This window comes from Channa argus, chromosome 15, assembly GCF_033026475.1.
Source record: "Channa argus isolate prfri chromosome 15, Channa argus male v1.0, whole genome shotgun sequence".
Lineage (NCBI taxonomy): Eukaryota > Metazoa > Chordata > Actinopteri > Anabantiformes > Channidae > Channa > Channa argus.
The window spans coordinates 17430415-17451454 of record NC_090211.1 but is presented as its reverse complement, the minus strand read 5'-3'; the positions used below and the strand labels follow the sequence as shown (position 1 = coordinate 17451454).

The following is a 21040-nucleotide window of genomic DNA, read 5'->3' as shown; positions in this document are numbered from 1 at the left end:
CGTTATTGTAAATGAACAACCTGTCAGTATAATAAAATTACCTTTTTAGTATGAGACATCGTTGCCTTTTTTTTAACTAGAAAATTGTCATCATCTTTTTTTTTTAAATAATTGAAAGTTTGTTAGAGAAATCTGGACCAGACTTGCGCAATTGTTATGAATAGCATCATATGCAATACTGTTTCATATGCGTGTACTTATTATGTACTTATTCTTTATGTAATTTTTAAAGATTGTATTTATTTACTTCAGCGTTATGCTCTAAATATGCCGGTGTTTAGATCTGTATATTTTATGGTTTGGTATAAAACTAATCTACTAACTAGAACCGGTCCTGTTTGCTGTAAGAGGGGATATTCATCTCGCATTCAGGCACACGCTTTGAAAATCGTTACGTCACAAAATTACCCAAAATACGCTAATATAGCGTAGTGTGTTGGTATGCCTTTTAGGACCTGGGCACTTTTTTATATAATTATGTTTGCGGTAACATTATTCTGAGACCTGAATCGACGCTGAAGCTGTGCGACTAAATTTGTTCCAAACGGAGCGACGACTGCAGTGACAAATCTTTTATGTGCCCGTTTGGTTAGTAGTTTACGGTAAAACATGGCAGCCTCCTTGCCCCTCATGAGATCAACTAGCATTAGCTAGAATGTTCGAGCTGATTCATGTTTCTGTGTTTTTAAAGGGAGTAGACTTGCGCGTGAATTAGTTAGTAACCGTGTTTTCATATATCATTGTACTTTTATAGACTCCTGAACGGTAAGTTGGAAACAAATATAACTAAAATAAACCATTTTCCGATCCTATATTTTGTAATCTCCACGGTAACCGTGTTCTCACGCTTGATCATAGTTGGTGTGTTTATTAAGATATTAGCGGTGTAGCTAAGCCAATTGCTCTTGTCAAACCACAGTTAACATCGCAAGGATCTAATAAGGGTGGTAAATCTAGTCCTTGAGCCTGATTTCTCTTGTTTTTTTATTTCCCTCTTCAGCTGGACACATAATGGCAGAAGACCGACAGGACAGGAGATATCCTCAGAACCTGCAGGGTGTCCTGCAGCTGGCAGTAGAAGCCGGATCAGCTGCGGAGGGTCCTGCCCCTGTGGAGCCCATGTCAGAGGAGGTATGAGCCTGTTAATGACTGATTTCAAAACCCGAGTAGTAGACAGATAAACCCAGTGTCCAAACTTTGTAGTTCACTTCAGGACTTAATAACAATGTAATTATAAGACATGTGAACAGCTTGTATTTATTGTAGAATATCTTGTGTTCACAACATCAAATAATGGGAATGTATTTGACAGGCAAACAAACTGTTCTTATCTAAAGAAGTTTCTGATTTATTTTTTCCCCTTTGACCAATTCAGGCCAAGGAATTAAAACAATACATTGCAGACAGTTTTGTTTTTGTTTTTTTTAGCCTAACACATAATGTCACTCACTTTTATTTCCAGAGGAAAACATGGCTGAGAGAAGCCCTTTCAGAACTCTGCAAAGGGCAGATGGATGAAGTGGAGCAGATGAAGCAGTGCCTGGCTGTCCTACAGAGAGTGGAAACAAGCGAAAGCCAGGGGGATAGAGAGGGAGAGGAGGAGAGGGATGGAGAGGATGAAGATGAGCGGGAAGAAGCCTTTGATTTGCTGTCAGAGCTGTGCGAGAACCTCGACAATGCTAGAGGTTAGTAATAAACAGAGTTGATATTCTCCAAGAAGTTATGAGTATAAATAAAAGTGTTGTTCACTGTCCTGATCATGTCCCCCCCCGTTCCTCTACTTCATAGACCTGATGATTCTGGGTGGACTGGAGTTGTGTGTCTCCCAGTATCTCTGTCATGCCCATAGTGGGCTGAGGTGGCATGCTGCCCAGCTTATCGCTTCCTGTGCTCAAAACATGCCACAGGTGCAGGTCCACTTGCTCAGCATTGGGACGCTACCAAAACTGCTGCAGCTTATAGATTCAGATCCCAACTCCACCGTCCGAGTAAAAGCCCTTTATGCTGTGTCGTGTGAGTATCTAAGGAAGTGAGAAATTCTGCCTGTGTTCTTGCAGGTTAAGTATACACTGCAATTTAACCGGGTAATTTTGTCGTGCTTTTAGGTCTGGTCCGAGAGCAGGAGGCCGGTCTCCGAGCGTTCCTATCCCAGGATGGCTTCTCGGTGCTCATGCGCGGCATACAGTCAGAGAACGAGAAACTCAGGACCAAATCTGCTTTTCTTCTGCTCAACCTGCTGACGTCACACCCTGAACAGAAAGGTACGAAGGACAGAGGCATTTAAACAGAACACTGAAGTTAAACTAATCGTCCAGAAAATTAGGACGCCACGCCACCACCTTGTTTGAGGTTTAGTAGGTCTGAAGAACTGTTTGACACAGATGTTCAGTGGAGGAGTCTGTCAAATTATTTAATTTTCCCTCAGTAGTATGTAACAAGTATTAACACAAGAGTGAGCAAAGAAATGTAGTTAAAATGAGCTAAATTGTAGCAAAGTTGCTTCCAAAGCATAAAAAGTAGAAGAGACATAAGGTTGGTATCACTTACAGTGTTTAATAGTTTCTTCTCTGAACTGGTACTAAAACTGATATCTAAAACTACCTAAAAGTATCATATTTCTGTTTTCCCTCCCCCTGCAGATGTAGTTGTCTCCATGGGAATGGTGCAGCAGCTTGTGTCTGTCCTCCGTACACCACACTCCCCTTTCCATGAACATGTGCTCGGTGCCCTTTGTTGGTAAGAAACCCACAACACTGCTGTTATCAGCGCTCAAGTTTACAATAATCTATGGCTCCCATTAGTAAGTATGGCTTTCCTTGTTTCTGTGTCATTCAAGTCTGGTTGAAGACTGTCCACAAGGACTCAAAGACTGCAGAAATCCTGTGCTGGGGCTGGAGGAGCTACTCAAACAGCGTGCTTCAGAGCTCCAAGGAAAGGAAGAAAGTCAGGTAATTTAGCCCCAAGTCGGTGCTAACACTCAGATACTGTGTATAGAAATTGTTAAAATTATTTGGACAATATTTATTTATAAAAAAATCAGAAATATTGTTTAAAAGGCATTCATAATGTAAGGCTTTTGAAATGACTTTCACATCTATTACAGGAAGAATTGGATTTCTGCGAGCGACTCAGGGCTACGTGTTTCTGTGGACAGCAGTCAGATGACAATGAGATGGATCGATAAACGCTCATTTATCGCCATGTTTTGCTTTTCATGAAAACATGAAACGCAACATTCATGACAGAGTTTATGGATATTAAGCAATGATTTATGTCTGTTATTGCAGTTACTGTCCATTTTTTGCATGTGATCCAGTAGCTGGATAGCTGTAATGTATGTATTTTTTTTTTCCAGTCAGCTGTATCATAAATGTACATCAAAGAACAATGGTAGAGGCAGAATGTGTGTTAATTCTAATTTTGACATCCTCTATTCAATTCAGTTACATGTACAGCACATCACATTTTTAAACTATGTATAGTTAAGATTGTCTCTTGGTTAAACTTTTTTCAGTCAGTTGTCTCTTAAAACATGACTTAGAATTAAAAATGCCATTTTTATTTTTACACCACATTTATTTATTATTAGATTAAGATACGGGGATATTTATACCTGTACAATCCAATACAGCAGCTACTTTCGGTTTGTTGAAACTGTCAGGTGGGAATTCTACCATGTGTTTGTTAATGAAGTCTTAGTGGGTGTCGCACAGAAGTGCATTATAAGAAGCGGGGGTTCTAATGTTTCGACCAGCCTGTTAAAAATGAATGAGCGTGAACTCCTCTCATGCCTGTGCCACCCATTATTGCCTCAGTAAAAAAATGTGGTAGAATTATCACCTTTCTGACAGTTTGAACTTAAATGAGAAATCACAGCATGTTTTTACTTGTAGTGTATATAATGTGCTCACAACACCATATCATGGGAATGTATATGGAACTATTGCTCTAACTCTGAGCCACCAGGCCTCCAGAGAAACTACAGCCGTGGAAAGGTAGACTTCATGGCAGAGCTGCTTTATAGGATGGCATTGGTTTGTACAGGTTTACTTAATGAAGTGGCCAATGGGTGTAAATACATTTAATGAAAAACTCAGACATAGAAACAATTGCCACCACATACACAGTCTACACTTAAACATGGATGTTGCACAAATCAAAACATTTTGTCAAAGATCACAGAACACAGATGTTATTTAAAATTTGTATTCAACGATTATCTTACAGTTTTTTTTAGTAGACATCTGTTGTATTTTAAATGAATCTAAATTGGAACATGCAAATATGAAATACATAAGTTTTCTTGTCTTCCAAGATCCAGTTTCTTCATTTTTCCCAGTTGTGGAGTTTTGATTGAACTCAGCAAGTACATGCCAAATGCTGACCAGTAGGAGAGCGGCCATTCTTGTGTTTACTCCCCTGTTTTCCTGTATTTAATTCGCTATTTAGAACAAAGTCCAGAAAATAGTCAAAGGCAATTTGAAATTATATCAAGACGTATCACACTGACATTGTAGGAATACCTCAGAGATGCTGTTTAGGACCTCTTCCATTTTGCAAAGTTGTCCTTGCTCTCCACTGCTTTTATATCACCTACAGCAATGAGTAGCTGTGCCAGATAATATGTCACCATGACAATTGTGTTACCATGCTTCATTGGTGCCACCACCTTAAACATTTGCAGAGCCAATGACAGATCGGACACAATGAAGCACAAGCTTCCAAGAAGTGTCACTGTGTTTTGGGTCCTAACAGCTAATATCCCCATTAGAACAATTAAGAAAACGTAGATTCCCACAGCTGGAGTTAGCAGTTCCGACTTTGGTGCCTTCTGCAGAAACGGATAGAGATAGATGTAGAAACCTCCTCCCAACACAAACAGGATCAGGTACAGAAGACGTGTCAAGGAGGAAGAGGAATGTGTTGCATAACGACCGGAGAGGAAGGTGAGTGAGTACAATAGATGAGCCACGGCAAACGCACCCATTCCTAGGACAAAAAAAGCATGACTGTAGCTTATGGTTCACAGATGAACTCAATTGAGGGTCAGGAGGGTTAGTTTTTAGCTGCACAGAAACCACAAAACTTCTCTGTACAGCTAAGCGAAAACGATGATGTCGCCTTTTAAAAAAATATCAATACGGGATTTTGCAGACATTTTTATGATTCAAAAAGCATCATCGGCTTTCGGCTTGTCTCTTCAGGGGTCGCACAGCAGAATGTGTTCTGCACATTTGGTATGAGTTTTTACACCCGATGCCATTTTTGACGCAACCCTCCCATATTTGTCCAGGCCGGCACCAAGGTGGCACCTTGGTGGCTGGGCGGAGCCTGGTGGGTTAGGATTCGAGCCCACGCTATCAGCATCCCAACCCAATGATCTACCACTGGGCCCTCAGGCCCGCTTAGACATTTTTGTGATTGGTGTGGCCTAAAATGCCTGATTTTGCAAGAACATTTTTTAATGCATGTTGGGATGTTTTTATAATGATGTAAATTGCAAGGTCAAGCAAAACTCAGGGGAATTGTTGATTTAATAGTAGCAATTGCAACATTGCAGCTGATTGGGGCCCATTAAATACATCAGGTGTCCTTAGATATTATTTTCACCCCTGCCCCTCAGCCTGAGTCTACTGCTGCAATTACTAGACAAAGAGGACCTGCCTGCTCAAACCGAGCTCCACTTACCATGCAGAAAATGCTCAGGCCATATCAGGCAGCAGTCACCAATGCCAGAGAAGATCAGTCCACCCACCACTCCCAGGACGCTCTGACTTCCATTCCAGGTCAGCACGATTGCTGCCAATAGGAGTATTGGTGCAGATTTGACACCTGCAGATGTGATGGATGCAGGAGAGTCAGGAGTCCACAGGTAGAAGTACACAGCTGTGGACAAAAAGAAAGGCAAGAGAGAGAAAAGCAGAGCACAAGTCTGATAAAGAGGGAGAAACAGGAAGAAAGGCAGAGACACAACGTGACTTTTCAAAAGTAGACTGAATTACAACATAAACAACAACATAGAACATAAGAAGAACATAAACAACAATCAACCAGTTATTGTAAATTACACCTAGTGGTTCTCAGGTACCGTATTTCTCTTCTTCCTCCTGTCATAAGCATCTGTCTCAAGGATGTCCATCTTCTCAGGATCAGTGCTGACGTAGGCTCAGCTGGATGATTCAGTCTTGTTAAGCACCTTTCACCTCCTGCTTTTGCTGCCGTTTTTCTTAGTTATCATATATAATCTGCAGATGTTCCTCTCTTCTGTTGGCTTTAACGCAAAATCTCTGCCACGTCTCTCAGTCTGCTGGCGTTATGCAGCCATGAACTGAACTTTGAACTGATCCTTCCCATCTGATTGTCCTCTGATTATCAATGTTCTCATGAACACACAGGTGACCTTTGACAGGAATACTTTGATGACATAAACACACAGAGGGCAAAGTTGAACTAGACATGACTTTCATTAACATACGTGTAAAATAAAAGTCGTTTTCTTATTTTACATGTGAACTTCTGGGGACTGATTGAGGCAATAATGACACATCATGTAGGAAAATCTTTATTTTCTATATTAGAAAGAGACTTGATTCTTTCAGTTCTAGCTTAAAAACATCTGTGACGCAGAATGCAATATTAACTTTTGCACTAGCTATATATACATACAACTATATATACATTATATTGGTCTTTGTAGGAATTATGATCAATGTCTGATCTTAAAAAAGAAAGAAATATTATGTCCTTGACCACCAGATGGCCACACGGCTTCAAATTTACCCATAAAGGCAAGAGCTGTGATGCATAATACTGTAGTAGAAAAAACTGCAACAGCATAGCGAAATGTGAATATGGGACAAATAAAAGTTACACTATGTTATGAAAATGAATGTCTCATCAGGTAAACAAGATTATCTTTTGCTGCACTTTACAACAAGTTCTTACTGGATCTGAAAGTGAAATTGGATGTAGGGGGGAGCTCAGCATGAAGAATGAAGAACTGGGAATTATTAACCACGGCTTTTCCAAGGCAAACTTTGCACTGTGTTTGCCCACAGTTCCGTTTGACCAGTGGTTGTGCTTCAAGCTGGCCGACCCACTGCTCTGGAAAGTGCACGGCTATCTGGTGAGTGAGGCAATAAATGTAATGAGTGTAATACTGGTCAAGAAGAGACCGAGGAAGATCCAATATGAATTCATGTGTCTGTGTGTTGCAAGTGTTTTATATTCAGTGTAAGTGGACTTTTATTAGTGTTTTTGCTTTCTGTGCACAGGAACATGGCAACCAGCTCTTCTCCACTAAGGATTGGAGTTGTAGGATATGGCCATTTAGGTCTGAACCCCACCCCCCCAAGCTGCAGAAACACACTCATTGATACAAGCTCATGTAACCAGAGAACAGCACAATAATCCAACCCTGACTTACTGTACGTGTTTTACTGAGAGCATGTGTGTTGGTGTGTGCTGCAGGGCAGTACCTGGTGGAGAAGATCTGTACCGATGGAGCTGCTCGTGGTTTTACTCTGGCTTTTGTTTGGAACAGAAATCCTGCAAAGCTCAAGGGTTTAGTCCCTGATGAACTCATACTCACTGACCTATCCGCCTTTGCAGAAAGGTGCAAACTGACACAGTTAGGATGCTAGATCAGTGTGTACTACTCTATATGTGCTTTCAGTGTTGAATACTTTTTAATTCTTGTGGTTTACAGGCAATGTGATGTGATTGTGGAGGTTTGCCATCCTCAGATAGTGAAAGAATTTGGGCCCCACTTCCTGTCTCAGTCCCATTTCATGGTGAGATTCACATCTGTTTAAAAGGCTATTTAAGTAAAGTTTGTGGAAAAAAGTGAAAGAAAATAACCATTCTAACATAGCATTTATTTAAGTCAGTGTTATTGAGGAATTGAATTATGTTCTGAGTGGAAACCGAAGAGCCAAGCCGTTGCTTTTTATTGTAAAGAGTTATTGTAATAATTTATTTTTTGTGGACTTCCACTGCCAATGGAAAACCGTAAGATCCTAAAATCACGTGTAAATTAAATAACATAGGAGCTGTATGTATCCATTATAAAAAGGACAAAAAACCTCAAATCCCTTTTTCCTCAGGTGGGGTCTCCCTCTGCTCTCTCTGACCCTGACCTGAACCAAAAACTGCGTCAGGCAGCCTGCCAGTATAAAAAAACACTATACATCCCCAGCGGTGCATTATGGGGCGGCCAGGACATTCAGAGGCTGAACGATAGTGGAGCCTTAAGGGTAAAATGTGAAGAGTGCGGCAAAAAATGAGAGGCAGTGGCCTACAGTGCATTTAGCTTTTCCTTGACTAACATGAACATGACTGCAAAGCCAAGAACGCCTCTGGTAAATGTTACTGTGTGTTCTGACGGATTCTTTTCAGGCTTTGTTTATAAGAATGTCCAAGCATCCGTCCTGCTTCCGGCTCACAGGAGACCTCCTCTCTGATTGGGCAGAGGGAGAGGGCAGACGTGTTTTGTTCAAAGGCTCGGTGGCAGAGTTGTGCCCACTTGCTCCTAATAACGTTAACACCATGGCAGCAGCCGCGGTGGCAGCAGGGACACTTGGCTTCACTGGCGTTCAGGGGGAAATTGTGTCGGACACCGCGTGAGTCTCCCTTGAAATCTGAAGGAGCCTATTGCAGCCATTCCTAACTGCTTGACCTATCAAATTTCACAGCTCCTCTCTCTCCAGGTTAAGCGACTATCATGTGGTGGAGGTGGAAGTGACAGGGCCCGATGGCTTCTCAGTACACACAGTGAGGAGGAATCCAGCCAAACTCGGAGCTGTAACCGGCAGTGCAACATACAGCTCCTTCTGGAATAGCTTACTCTGTGAGTCCTGCACTTTCTCGAAGATCCTGATGTAAAGCTCCACGAAGCCCCGTTTTAATAATTTCTCTGGAAAACCAGTCTCATGTTTTGAACGAGGGTAGACACATGTGAGATGTTGTGCCAGGTGTAGCTTTGCTGTGGACACAATCAGTGAAGGATCTTTATGGGAAAGGTCCACATTTTGCCTCTAGCCATCTACAAGAAATGCTGGAAGAAATGCTCACATTGACTTGGGTAAAAGCACCAGTCTAAAAGTACTACATTACATTACAATACTACAAAGGCCTACGTAAGGTATAGCTACAGATGTATTATCAGTCCAGTGTAGTAATGCTTAGTATCTTGGTAAGTATCTTAGTGTAGCGGAGAAATCAGGGTGGTAGAATTGTGAAAAATATTTTCAGGGCCGATCATTTTAGTCTCTTTTTGGTCATTGTGTCTCCTTCTTCTTTTCTATGGGCTGTTCTCTTTCAGGGGTCCCCATAGAGAATCATGTGCCTCCACCTAACCCTGTCCTCTGCATCCTCTTCTCTCCCACCCACTAACTTCATGTCCTCTCTCACTACATCCATAAATTTCCTCTTTTGTCTTCCTCTAGACCTCCTGACTGGCAGCTCCAACCTCAGCATCCTTCTACCGATATATTCACAGTACTATTTCCCACAACTTCATTATATGGCTCATCAGCTTTATTTCTCTGTAGTTACCACAGCTCCGCACGTCTCCCTTGTTCTTACAAATCTGCACCAAGTATGTCATAAGGATCAACTGCCTTTCTACTGTTCATCCTCTTCAACGTCCTCACTTCACTCTTACTAATCTTTGCTTTACTTCCTGCTCCACACCAGTCACCTCTTCTACTCTTTATTCTCTTTCATTTTCCTCATTCATCAACTCTTCAAAGTTCTCCTTCCATCTTCCCATCATACTCCTGGCACCTGTCAATACGTTTCCATTCTTATCTTTAATCACACTAACCTGCTGCACATCCTTCCGATCACTCTCTCTTTGTCTGGCCAACCTGTACAAATCCCCCTCTTCCTCCTTAGTGTCCAACCTAGCATACAAGTCCTCTTATGCTCTTTGTTTGGCCTTTGCTACCTCTACCTTCACCTTACGCTGCATCTCCCTGTACTCCTGTCTACTCTCCTCTCAGTGTCCCACTTCTTAGCTAACCCCTTTATCTGTATACCTACATGTCCATTGAAATCTGCACCAATCACCACTCTCTCACCTCTGGGAATGATATGCATCACTTCATCTAACTCACTACAGAATTTCTCCTTCTCTTCCAACTCGCATTCTACCTGTGGGGCAAAACCACCAACAACACTGAACATCACACCTTGAATTTCCAGCTTCAGACTCATCAACCTGTCTGATGCTCTTTTCACCTCTAGAACATTTCTTACAAACTCTTCTTTCGGTATAACTCCTACTCCATTTCTCTTCCTATCTGACCCATGGTAGAGCAACTTGAACCCTGCTCCTAAGCTTCTAGCCTTGCTACCTTTCCACCTGGTCTCCTGGACACACAGTATGTCCACCTTCCTTCTCTGCATCATGTCAACCAACTCTCTAGCCTTCCCTGTCATAGTCCCAACATTCAAAGTCCCTACTGTCAGTCCTACACTCTTGGCTTTCCTCTTCTCTCTCTGCCCATGAACACGCCTTCCTCCTATCCTTCTTCGACCAACAGTAGCCCAATTTCCACCGAAACGTTGTAGGTCAAGCACTGGTGTAGGTCGTAGTTAACCCGGGCCCTGACCGATGCGGTGTGGAAACCACGATTCGCATGTGATTTACGTCGGATGCCCTACCTGGCACAAGACAACACTGGCTTGTGCCCCCTTGGGGTTGCAATACAATTCAAGACTAACTACAGCTCTGAAATAAATGTAATGGAGCAGAGACGGTCACGTAAACTTTCTTTCACTATGTACAGGAAACAATGGTGCAATAATCCTTGTCACAAAACAAACAGATCATTTATTTCTTAGATTTGTAAAAATGTGTTGCCCATTTAATTTTAACCTTTATATCCTTGCCCTTCTCAGTGTGCAAAGGTCACGGGGGCCGAATTTACTTATGCTGAACCAGACGAGGCCTCGAGGGATTACCTACAACACAAGAAGAACATCCTGTGCAAGATTCCAGATAAATTACATGGTATATGGTGGGCAAGCTGTGTGTGTGTGTGTGTATGCTGGATCACTGGACCAGTATGTTACAGAGAATCTAAAAAGCCCAAAGAGTCTCGGAAAGTTGTGTTCAAATAAAGAGCATAAAGAAAAAAAGAGCCAATCATCATTTGTAAAATACTACTAGGTACATATATATATATATATATATATATATATTTATTTATTATAACTTTATTTTATTATAAGTTCATCTGGTGCAATATCGTAACAATGATAAAACTCTTACAGGGAGTGTGAATAAACGCCTGGTAAAACCCTTTCGTCTTCCATAGCAAACAGAGAAACTGGATTATTTACTCTTAGCTCCTTTTCTCTTACATCTTTCACTTGAAAACAATCAAGTGCAATCTCAGTTTAGTCCCCACTTTCTTCTTATCTCATTTCTATTTCTTTCACAAATAAATACTTGCCAAAACAGGCAACTGGCCCAGGGACAACTTTCTCCACGCAGACAAAAAAAAAAAAAATAAAAATATAAAAAGTGTGAGGTTATTGGATCTGTGATCATCACTGAAAGGCTGTGATACGATAAGGCGCAAAAATGAAAAAACACACATTACTTACACTGTGTTGTGTCATTTTCATATTGGGAGGTTTTGTAATTAAACAAGGCGTTGGAAAAGCAAAAAACAAAAACAAAACAATAAAAGTTGACAGTTGGGTATGAAACACTGCATCATCTTCACACTTGTAAGCAAAACACAGGCAAAGAACCGGCACTATTTGAGGCTATTCACAGCAACTGACAGTGTCTTTACATGGGCCTAGTTTTTGGCTGGAGAACAGCTGATTCTGCGTTGAATAGGTAAAAGATGACAAGTTGGTAAAAATGAGGGTTATGTTGTTTTCCCTGCTCTAACCGACCTTGGAACCAATAAAAGCAAAACAACAACAACAAAAAAAACAACTCTTCATATACTCCTGACAATCCCCTTTTTTCAGTGCTTTAGACCTAAGTTATACAGTGTTATTACACTACAAAAATCCAGCAATCCTGATTTGTTCCCTCCCCACATCGAGCTGTTTTTTGGCCCTTTGTAGCTGCTGCAATTATGCCACAAAGTAAACCACTGGCTGCACTGCTGGTGTAACTGAGAGAAAAAAAAAAAAGAAAGAAAAACACAGTCAGATTTTTGCAAAAATTCTGAGGTACGCAAAGGTTGGGAAGACACTGAAATTTATGAAATTTTCACCACAAGCTGATATTAAGTATCACTCGCATTCACACAAGTGCAGTTGTTTGCAAAGTTTGTGAATACGCGGACGACCGGAAAAGTTTTACACGAGGTCTAGCATGTACCGTATGTATTCAATTCTTCTCGCCCGTGACCTCATCGCTGTTCCCGTTGGCCCCATGGACTGCGGAAGACTTATTTTTGAATGGTGTAGTGTAGGGCTGGCGGATGTTCACTCGGTCCTTTTCTGCCTCCAGATCCTCGTCGTAGCGTTCTTCTTCATCGTTGTCTTCAGCCTCGCTATGGTGCGGGGAGGAGTGGCGAGACAGAGATGGAGATGGCGGCACAGAGGCTGGTCGAGGGTAACGGAAGCCAGAGGTCTGTGGTCGAGAACAAATATGTTAAGAGTCTCAGAGGACGGAGCTGAAAGATTTCACTGCCATAAAATGAGGCGGTTGACACAAAGGCACACGAGTTACTTACTGAAGTGGGCTCATGAAGTTCATATATGTAGGTATCAGGGAAGGCTTTAGCCAGGGCCATGTGACGAGCAGCTATGTAATACTAATACAGAAGAGCAAAAATAAGAAACAAGACAAATTCACCTTAAAAAAAAACGTGTTCTTTGAATCTGTAATCTCACCCTGCCGAGGTATCTCCAGTCCAAGAGATCACTTAGCCGCTCAGTGCGGTTCCTCTGGATGATCCTCTGGCGCCGGCTCTGCTTGCAGAACTGGAACAGGAAGGAAGTGAGCTGGTTACAGGACTCGTCGATCCCCCGAAACCGACGGTCCAGGATGTAAATACCTGCAAAGGGGAACAGCATGATATTAAGATAGTCATTCACATTTTTTTATTATTAAAAAAATAATAAAAAACCTTTACAGCTTAGTAATAACAATAATTATATTAACGCACCATATGCTGAGGGGTCTGCTATGTGTTCCTCCATGAAACAGCCAAAGCCTGACAGGTTGGTTGAGATAGATGGAATTCCCATAACTGTGCACTCAGCTAAGGACGACAGAAGCAGTATGGTCAGATACACAGTAACTCACACATATGCATACACCTTATCAGAGTGTGCGGGTCATACCTGGTGTGTATCCCCAGGGCTCATAGTAGGAGGGGAAGACCCCGAGATGGCAACCTCTGACAAAATCTTCATAATCCATTGGAAGCAGAGGAGAAGTGGATGACAGGAACTCTGGATGGAAGATAATCTAACATACAAAAAGTTGTGCATAAATCAGATCTTCTTATATGATCGTTTGCCGTTACCAAAGACACAAAGAAGTTTTCTGTCGGACACACACCTTGACACGGTCAGCAGAGCTGTTGAAAAGGCCAATACGGCGGACACAGTTAAGGATGGGGTCGCTGCTGTCCTCCAGCATGTTATGGGTGCACACTGGAGGCAAGCACTGCCTCTGGGTTGCAAAGATGGCACGCTTCATTATGGTGAAATCGTCTTTGTCCAGGATTTTTGACACATCTGGCAGCTGCCCACTACAGAAAAATACTGTTTTCAGCTTATTGATGAACGAAAATGTGCAAGATAAGTTTTATTGTCTGGAACCTTATTTCACATTTCACTGCTTGGGGCTTTTTATCATTTTCAGAGGCAACCACAACAGGACATTTACAAATGAGCAAAAGCACACGTTTCTAAAACACATTTAGCATATTGAAAATACTACAATGACCACATTTCCTACAGAGTCTCATGATATCCAGGTCTGATGGGAAACGTGGATTAGAGCAGACTGACAATGGTCAACTTACACTAGGAGCGAATCATAAAGCTTTTTTCCAAAGCGTTCCTTCACAGTTTGAGCAGTGTCCCTGCCATGGATAAAAACAAAGAGAATCACAATAAGACAACTAGAGACACTTTTCTAACAAATCCAAATCGGTCTCTGTTTGAATGAGTGTAGCAGTTTGGGCTGTCTTGCTCACAATGCACACTTTTAATGTGTGCAACTCAAGAAGAAACCTCACCAGAGCTGTTTTCTGACTGCCTGGCCCTTCAAGGTCTCTACGTTGAAGTTGTTTGTTCGCGCTGGCATGATGAAGAATGCAATGACAGTCACATCACTGTGGTTGACCTGCGGCAAACGGATCAGAGAGAAATGTGGAGTTCGATTTTAAACAACGTGGATTCAGTTTTTCACGCCTCCATTCCTGCAGCACCACGCATAAACACAATATTTCCAATATGCCTTTTGACACAACTACACCAAAACACACTTACTCTCAGCAGATAGTTCAGTCTGGCCAAAGCCTCCAAGAAGATGTCTGCTCCTTTGTTGGAAAACTCGTACCTCCCAGCTATGAAGAGGAACAAACACTTGTCCAGGTTGAAGTCAAGGTGCCTGAGGGTCAAGAAATCTGTCACATCTCCATAGGTGCAATACAATGTGCTTTTTTTCCCACTTCAGCAGGACAATAAGTACAACGTTCTTTATTTTTATGTTCTTTTATACAATTAAGTAATTTTGATGATAGGCATTCAACTAAAACTCTGTGAAACCCAGAAGTAGAGGTTTCCAACACACATTCACCCGCCAGCATTTAACATTTATATTTCCTCAACACACAACCCAAAGACTGTACTGACCCATAGAAGTGCCCCCTGACAAACTCCTGAATCCGATTCTTGCTCTGAGCGTGGAGGTTTTGGAACTCGTGCACGGCTGAGAACTTCTTCACATTGAGTCCGTTGGGAGTGATGATGTCTGTGTGGATTGGGAGAGTGTAAAGGAATTGAGTGTAATACAACAACAACAACAAAAAACATAGAAACAAAATGACCTTCGTTACAGGATAGGTTTGGAAAGGTTAAAATTTCCCCTAAAACAATCAACATTTGATATAAAGTTTCTTTCTGAAATAATTCCTCCTTTTCAAGAGCCCCCTCTGATGGGCAATCAATGTAAGTGAAGAGAGACAAAATCCAGTACTTGTTTTGTGCAAAATTACATTCCAAGGTTTATCTGAAATTAATTAGAAGCTTCAGCAGCCTGAGAAGGAAAAATTAAGTGGTTATTGTCAAATGTTTGCTCTTTTAAATGCTACCAAATTGCTTATTTGCAGCTCATCAGACATAAGTCATAATGTGGTATGAAAGAAGAACAAGAACTGCTGTGCCAAAATGAATAGAACTTTACTTTACATATTTGACATGATTAGCTTCGACTCCCTGTGTCTTCTTTAGAAGTTAGATACACTTCAGAAAAGTTTAGTACGCCAGCATTAATTTAACAAAAAATACATAAATAAAATAATAAAAGAAAATACGAACCAGTCCTTCAATCATCCAATAACCTTCATTAAAACAATGAAACACTGAGATTTTTAGAATTAAAGGACCAATAAACATACAGTATCCATATTCAATGACACCTGTTTTCCCAGTCCATGACATATCAAGCAGGTTCATAACTGCCATGCACTCCACGCACCTGGTTTCCTTTTGAGCAGGTGCTCTGCCTCAATAGCTGTAATTTGCGACACAGTGGTGAAGACATGAGCACAATGAGCAGCCGCTCGCTCCAAACAGTAACGGTGGTAGATTTGTCTATCGCCCGCTTCTTTATCCACATTGAACTGAGTGAGATGCAAAGACAACAGAGAGTGTAATGACATTAAATGCTCGTTGAATGCATAATGTGTTATTTTTTATTATTAGAAGTATATCAGTGCCATATCGTGTTGTTGGCATCTTCACACGTACCTCTGCAAGATTGTTATAAAAATCCACATTTCCAGCACAAAGGTACCGTCCCAGCAGTGTAGCATGGGTGGTAAAGATAGTCGCGACAGACAGCTGTCTATGTCTACATAACACCAGGCCGAGCCCGGCCAACCACTCATGGAACTGGGCAACAATATGTGGAGGCTCCTCACTCTGGGCTGCATACTGCAACATGAGAGATCACATGGTCAAAGTGAACATTAACACACACACTCAAAGTCTCATTTTGACATTTTCATATACAGTAGTCTGTATAATTATTGATAATGTGTGAGGAACTTGGCATGAGCTGCTCACCTCTCCCAGAAGCCAAGCTGTTAGAAAACCAAACAGCACAGCATCGTTGGCCTCACGGTCGAACCAAGGCACTCCGATGTTGCAGAGGTCCCACAGTTCAGTCTTCCAGCGGTCCAGAGACCAGGCGGTGAACCCAACATCAATCAGAATTACATAGGGACTGCCCTCAATAAGCCAGCGCCCAAAGTAAACCTGCAGGGAAACAGAGAAGAGGTAGTACATTTACTTTTGCTCCATCTTGTTTATGAGTGGAAAATGTTAACTGATTAGTGGTTAATCACAAGCAGAAACTGAAGAGAACCTAAATTTATTTAATATGAAGATTATGCAATTCTAGGTAAACCAGCTTTGTTGAAAATACCTATACCCCTCGTAGCCTTGACCCATAATTAAACAGCAATCCCAGAATGACACAGCACAAAGCGTTAGAAGTATTTCACACGCACATAAACTGAGCAGAATCTATTTCTGGAGCGTGTCTATGTAAAAGAGCGAGACACACAGAGACACCGATACAACCTGTAACCTTTTGGAGGAAATGTCACGCTGTTTAGAGGTCAGGGCAATGGGTGGATCAGACATGATAGAGACATAAGATGATCTCCAACCAGGTTTTGAAATGAAGTGCACATTCCCTACATGTATTCACAAGTCTCACTTTGTAATCTCTCCAACTAATAAGAATCACTGGGCTTGAGTGAAACATACTAAACATATATTAAACTCAGATGTGTGTGTGTTTGGTGGTGTTGTATTACCTTACAACCACAGGAGTTCATCTTGTCAATGGTTCTTTTCAGCACGGGGTTAGTGGGCTCGATCAGCTCCACCTGAGTGCGCACATTGCTCTCCACGTAGGGACCAACCAGGAAATAGTTCTCCCCCCATTCCTCCGAGGTCAGGCGAGCTTTGGTTTGGATGACAGTGTAGATGCCTCCAACTAGACACGTGCCACACATGTGCACAAAGCAGAGACAATAATACAATGTGACTGCCTATGATGATCACAATAGTATTTTTATACCGTGGGAGGAGCTGTCTGTGTAAACAAGCAAAGTCTAAGGTCTAATTTTAAAAAAAGCTATGAGACGTTTGCACAATTCGCACACACATTAAGACACCCACCTTTGTTAGCGACCTCCCAGGCGATTTCGAAAAGAACAGCATCCTCCACATCAAACTCCTCGTCCCACTCCTCCAGTCCTGAGAGGGACGTGACAGACAGGCTGCGAGCCAGCGGCATGCTGGCAACACACAACACACTCGAGTTGAGACAGAATCATCTTAAGACACACACACACACACACACACACACACACACACACACACACACACACACACACACACACACACACACACACACACACACACACACACACACACACACACACACACACACACACACACAGTGATCTTGGATGACAGCTTTTGCCATTGTCAACCATTTACTGCCCCACCTCAATGCTCAAGCCTCTTGGATCATTTATTAAATCATGTTACATGAACCTTAGGATGAAAAAGTATCATTTATGACATCAAGTACTTTGACAATGACTGTAATACAAATAACAACAGTAGCTAAATTACTGTAAAACTCTGAATCACAGTATCATTTAAGCCTCAGGGGCAAGTGACCCTTTTTTTAAACAATATAACGTTTGAGTAACCATTTACTTACACAACAACTAGAAGCCACCATGTCATCAATGAGCCACACCCCCGGTTTCTTAGGGATTACTACAATACTGTGCTGTGATGTTGCTCAATTGATTTACAATTTTAACAATCCCTATTCTCTCTGACTGACCACTGATGATGAAAATGGTAGGCAAACAGCAGATAAAGAAAATATTTCTGGCTGCTCCATATCAAATCTTCAAATTTTGGAAGACCAACATTTTTTGTGTACCTTACTACATCAGAGGGCCACTGTAATGCCTAATACTGCTGTCAATGCAACAGAACTTTGATTATGTGTCTTTGAAATAACAATAAGGGCCATGAAAAAAAACAAAAAGCGAAAATTAGGAGAAGACTGCATTCTTCCTGACTGACTCCAAGAGTAAAATTGCAATGTTTTGTTCAGTTCCTGTTTGCAGAAATGTTGCAACCCCATCACCAAATGGGTGAGTGGCGCGATGCAGTGGTGAAGGATAAGGGCACAGATCGAGTATAAACTTGATCCAGTTTACCCTGTGCAACCTGTTGATATGCTCGAACGTTTTGCGATCCCATGAAGCTGAACAACAATCGATGCCTTTTATGCTGCTTACGAGAAACGTGGTCTTTGTGTACTGAACCAATGATCTGACCTCAAATTTCTTAGTGACTGAGCTTAGCTGCTACCCTTGAGTATTTTTGATATTATGTTTTATGGTACTGTATCAAATCGCGAAAGTTTTCAGTTTTGTGTTAGAGATTGATAGATTTTGTGGGGAGTTTAAACTAAACTGGTGTGTGGATTCTGATTTTCTGCTGCTCTGACTGCATAAAAAGATTTTCTTTGTGTGTGTGACAGCTTTTGTAAAATTAGATATAAACATTTTTTTTAGTCTCAATATTTTGAATTACTTTCACTATCGCAATTAATCACAATATATCAAATCCTAACCTCCGTAACATGATATCTATCATATCGCTAGGGTCGGCAAATACACAGCCCTACAAAATAATGCCCTGAGATTATAGAAAGTCACTGTCCAAGCCTGACAAAGGGATTTAAATGTTTCAGCTTGTCCCTTTAGCGGCCACCACAGTGGAACGTGACCCGCACATTGATTTGGCACAAGTTTTTATGCCGGATGCTCTTTCTGCCACAACTCCCATTTCATCCAGGCTCAGGACAGCCACCAAAGTGGCCCTTGGTGGCTGAATCCCAACCCAATGCTCTACCACGGATCCACCAGGCCTCCCTCACTAATTAATCACTGTAAAATCATGTCATGTAAGCCTCAGGGGCAAATGACACATTTTTTTAAACCGTGTTACTTTCTCCTAACCATTTCCTCACACACCAACTAATAGCTACTACATCATCAATGAACAGCACGCCCTGTTTCACAAGTCTTACTACAAAGGTTTCTCAATTCATTTAGAATTTTGACAGTCCTCATTCTCTCTAGCTGACCTCTCATGACATATATAATGTGTTTCACTCGTTTGGAGTGGATTGGGGTCTTCAAATGATCCTATCCTCATCTGTGAAAAGTTAAGAGTTAGATATTCTATGGAAGAGAAGGAAACATGAACAAAACGCCCCAATTTAAGTCTAAAAGAAAGTGAATACCACAGTGCTGAGGGCTACTGACGGTTATATGGAAATACAATCACAATAACCACCTTCGTGCCTGTTTCCACGTTTACGCATCTTTAGATGTGCGGTATTGAGCAGGCCTACAGGTCTCGAACAGACACCCTTCGACATCATGTATCAAGACAAGGGACGACAACCTGCACGCCCACCCGGACGGCGGCTGCACAGGCGATGACAGCGCCCTAAAACCAAAGCCTTGACCTCCAGGCTGAAGATGTACGCAGCTTTCTGCGTTGTCTGTGTGTTCTCATGAGTTGTGGTGCGAACGTGACACCGAGCACCTACCACTGCAACCCAGCAGCGGAAACGCACGAACGGCACCGCGTCGTGGTGCGCGCCCGCTCCCGTTGAGGAAGTATATTCAAATACTGTCACTGTGGCAAATTAAACACAAATGTCTACTCACCCTTCGGTTTTGTCCCAACTTCACAAAGATGGACAACACATTGGCAGCTGTCGCAGTCAGTCCGAAAAAAGGGAAACAGCAAAAAGTGAGGAGAAGGGGGCGGCGGCTTTAGTTAAATGCCAGCGATTGGCATTGGTTTGGTGCGTTCGCTGTCATGTTGAGGGACGGTACGACCTTGGTCTGCGATCCAGGAAGGGACGCCGGGTTGGTAAACGCAGGGTCCGTGGCACACACATTATTCATGAGCTTCGCGCCTATTGGCCTTTGCCTCCTCTCCGTCTCATCCTCTGCTCAGGATGCGGACGGAAACTGGGCGTTTTCTACAGCGGAGAGACGCAATTGGCTGATCCGGGGTGTTGGGGCGTTGCAGTGGTTGGTGAATTATCGCTTCATCCATGCAAAAGAGATGAGTCGTGGGCAACAGTGCAACTTGTTTCCTGTGAGGTGGCGTAAGAGCAAGACAGTTATTTATAATGACTTCTTAGGATCGTGGAGAGCTGCATTTAGTATGCACAACGTGACCAGTGACATTAGGACACACAACCCCTCTACCCTCTGTGACTTGTAGCTATTTTCTACTAGCTATTAATCTATGTAAGCCCACCGGATAGTTGTGACCACATGGCCCTAAAACGTCAAGATCTATACTGGTAAAACTGCAGAACATAAATGACACTGCAGTGTCAGAATCTTAAGCCCCAGAAGCCTCCTGCTACTTTTAATATATGTTAGTCTGTGTTGAGGAGTAACTTCTGACCTCGTGTTGTATTTGTGACTGGGGTGACTTTTATTGATATGTATAAACGACTGGTAGTGGTGAGTGCACTGATTTATCAGATGATCATCATTAATGACAACTAGGCATCCTGTGTTTTTATTCGTAAAACCTTGTGCTTGTGTAAGTTGCTGGGATGTTTAACATTTGATTAATCAAGTTTAAGATCCGTAACCAAGTTCCCAAGTTTATCTTACCAATCTCAACAAAGGCCCAAGTCGTATCATCAAATATCTTGTTTGATCAGACCAAATCCATTCAGTTT

General features: G+C 42.0%; 4 protein-coding genes across 7 annotated transcripts; 2 read left to right on the top strand and 2 right to left on the bottom strand.

Moving 5' to 3' along the window:
* Window positions 1-604: 604 nt before the first annotated feature.
* On the top strand, window positions 605-4316 carry hspbp1 (HSPA (heat shock 70kDa) binding protein, cytoplasmic cochaperone 1). The gene is made up of 8 exons (XM_067477120.1): window positions 605-765; window positions 1001-1131; window positions 1463-1685; window positions 1789-2013; window positions 2106-2261; window positions 2640-2736; window positions 2837-2948; window positions 3104-4316. Exons 2-8 carry the CDS (start codon window positions 1012-1014, stop codon window positions 3182-3184), a joined length of 1014 nt encoding a protein of 337 aa, XP_067333221.1. The 5' UTR covers window positions 605-765; window positions 1001-1011; the 3' UTR covers window positions 3185-4316.
* Window positions 4271-6358, bottom strand: tmem86b (transmembrane protein 86B). The gene is made up of 3 exons (XM_067477123.1): window positions 6089-6358; window positions 5689-5932; window positions 4271-4989 (listed from the first exon to the last, which is right to left on the bottom strand). The coding sequence occupies exons 1-3, from the start codon at window positions 6137-6139 to the stop codon at window positions 4538-4540; spliced, it is 747 nt and encodes a 248-aa protein (XP_067333224.1). The 5' UTR covers window positions 6140-6358; the 3' UTR covers window positions 4271-4537.
* A 520-nt stretch (window positions 6359-6878) lies between these two features.
* aspdh (aspartate dehydrogenase domain containing) lies at window positions 6879-11106 on the top strand. Of its 2 annotated transcripts, XM_067477121.1 has the most exons (8): window positions 6898-7126; window positions 7275-7333; window positions 7471-7615; window positions 7709-7793; window positions 8106-8255; window positions 8398-8621; window positions 8709-8848; window positions 10906-11106. In XM_067477121.1, the coding sequence occupies exons 1-8, from the start codon at window positions 6993-6995 to the stop codon at window positions 10941-10943; spliced, it is 975 nt and encodes a 324-aa protein (XP_067333222.1). In that variant the 5' UTR covers window positions 6898-6992; the 3' UTR covers window positions 10944-11106. The 2 variants fall into 2 exon arrangements, with proteins under 2 accessions (XP_067333223.1, XP_067333222.1); XM_067477122.1 differs by lacking the exon at window positions 8106-8255 and having other exon boundaries at window positions 6879-7126.
* Window positions 10951-20217, bottom strand: gys1 (glycogen synthase 1 (muscle)). 3 transcript variants are annotated; one of them, XM_067477119.1, is made up of 17 exons: window positions 20001-20217; window positions 17407-17525; window positions 17040-17221; window positions 16282-16473; window positions 15964-16149; window positions 15692-15836; window positions 14848-14965; window positions 14482-14602; window positions 14229-14335; window positions 14013-14072; window positions 13544-13736; window positions 13324-13450; window positions 13146-13241; window positions 12871-13034; window positions 12711-12791; window positions 12353-12607; window positions 10951-10968 (listed from the first exon to the last, which is right to left on the bottom strand). In XM_067477119.1, exons 2-16 carry the CDS (start codon window positions 17522-17524, stop codon window positions 12362-12364), a joined length of 2136 nt encoding a protein of 711 aa, XP_067333220.1. In that variant the 5' UTR covers window position 17525; window positions 20001-20217; the 3' UTR covers window positions 10951-10968; window positions 12353-12361. The 3 variants fall into 3 exon arrangements, with proteins under 3 accessions (XP_067333220.1, XP_067333218.1, XP_067333217.1); XM_067477117.1 differs by lacking the exon at window positions 10951-10968 and adding an exon at window positions 11171-12143; XM_067477116.1 differs by lacking the exon at window positions 10951-10968 and having other exon boundaries at window positions 11171-12607.
* Window positions 20218-21040: the final 823 nt, after the last annotated feature.

Coding starts and splice junctions, on each gene's coding strand:
- hspbp1 (XM_067477120.1), top strand. CDS start 1,012: ATGGCAGAAGACCGACAGGACAGGAGATATCCTCAGAACCTGCAGGGT. Junction 1,132..1,462: donor TGGAGCCCATGTCAGAGGAG/GTATGAGCCTGT, acceptor TTTTATTTCCAG/AGGAAAACATGGCTGAGAGA. Junction 2,949..3,103: donor AAGGAAAGGAAGAAAGTCAG/GTAATTTAGCCC, acceptor CATCTATTACAG/GAAGAATTGGATTTCTGCGA.
- tmem86b (XM_067477123.1), bottom strand. CDS start 6,139: ATGGACATCCTTGAGACAGATGCTTATGACAGGAGGAAGAAGAGAAAT. Junction 5,933..6,088: donor GGAGGAAGAAGAGAAATACG/GTACCTGAGAAC, acceptor CCTCTTTATCAG/ACTTGTGCTCTGCTTTTCTC. Junction 4,990..5,688: donor GCCTGAGCATTTTCTGCATG/GTAAGTGGAGCT, acceptor TTTTTGTCCTAG/GAATGGGTGCGTTTGCCGTG.
- aspdh (XM_067477121.1), top strand. CDS start 6,993: ATGAAGAACTGGGAATTATTAACCACGGCTTTTCCAAGGCAAACTTTG. Junction 7,616..7,708: donor CTATCCGCCTTTGCAGAAAG/GTGCAAACTGAC, acceptor TGTGGTTTACAG/GCAATGTGATGTGATTGTGG. Junction 8,849..10,905: donor CTTCTGGAATAGCTTACTCT/GTGAGTCCTGCA, acceptor TGCCCTTCTCAG/TGTGCAAAGGTCACGGGGGC.
- gys1 (XM_067477119.1), bottom strand. CDS start 17,524: ATGCCGCTGGCTCGCAGCCTGTCTGTCACGTCCCTCTCAGGACTGGAG. Junction 15,837..15,963: donor TTTATAACAATCTTGCAGAG/GTACGTGTGAAG, acceptor CATCTCACTCAG/TTCAATGTGGATAAAGAAGC. Junction 13,035..13,145: donor AGCAGACCCCTCAGCATATG/GTGCGTTAATAT, acceptor TCCCCTTTGCAG/GTATTTACATCCTGGACCGT.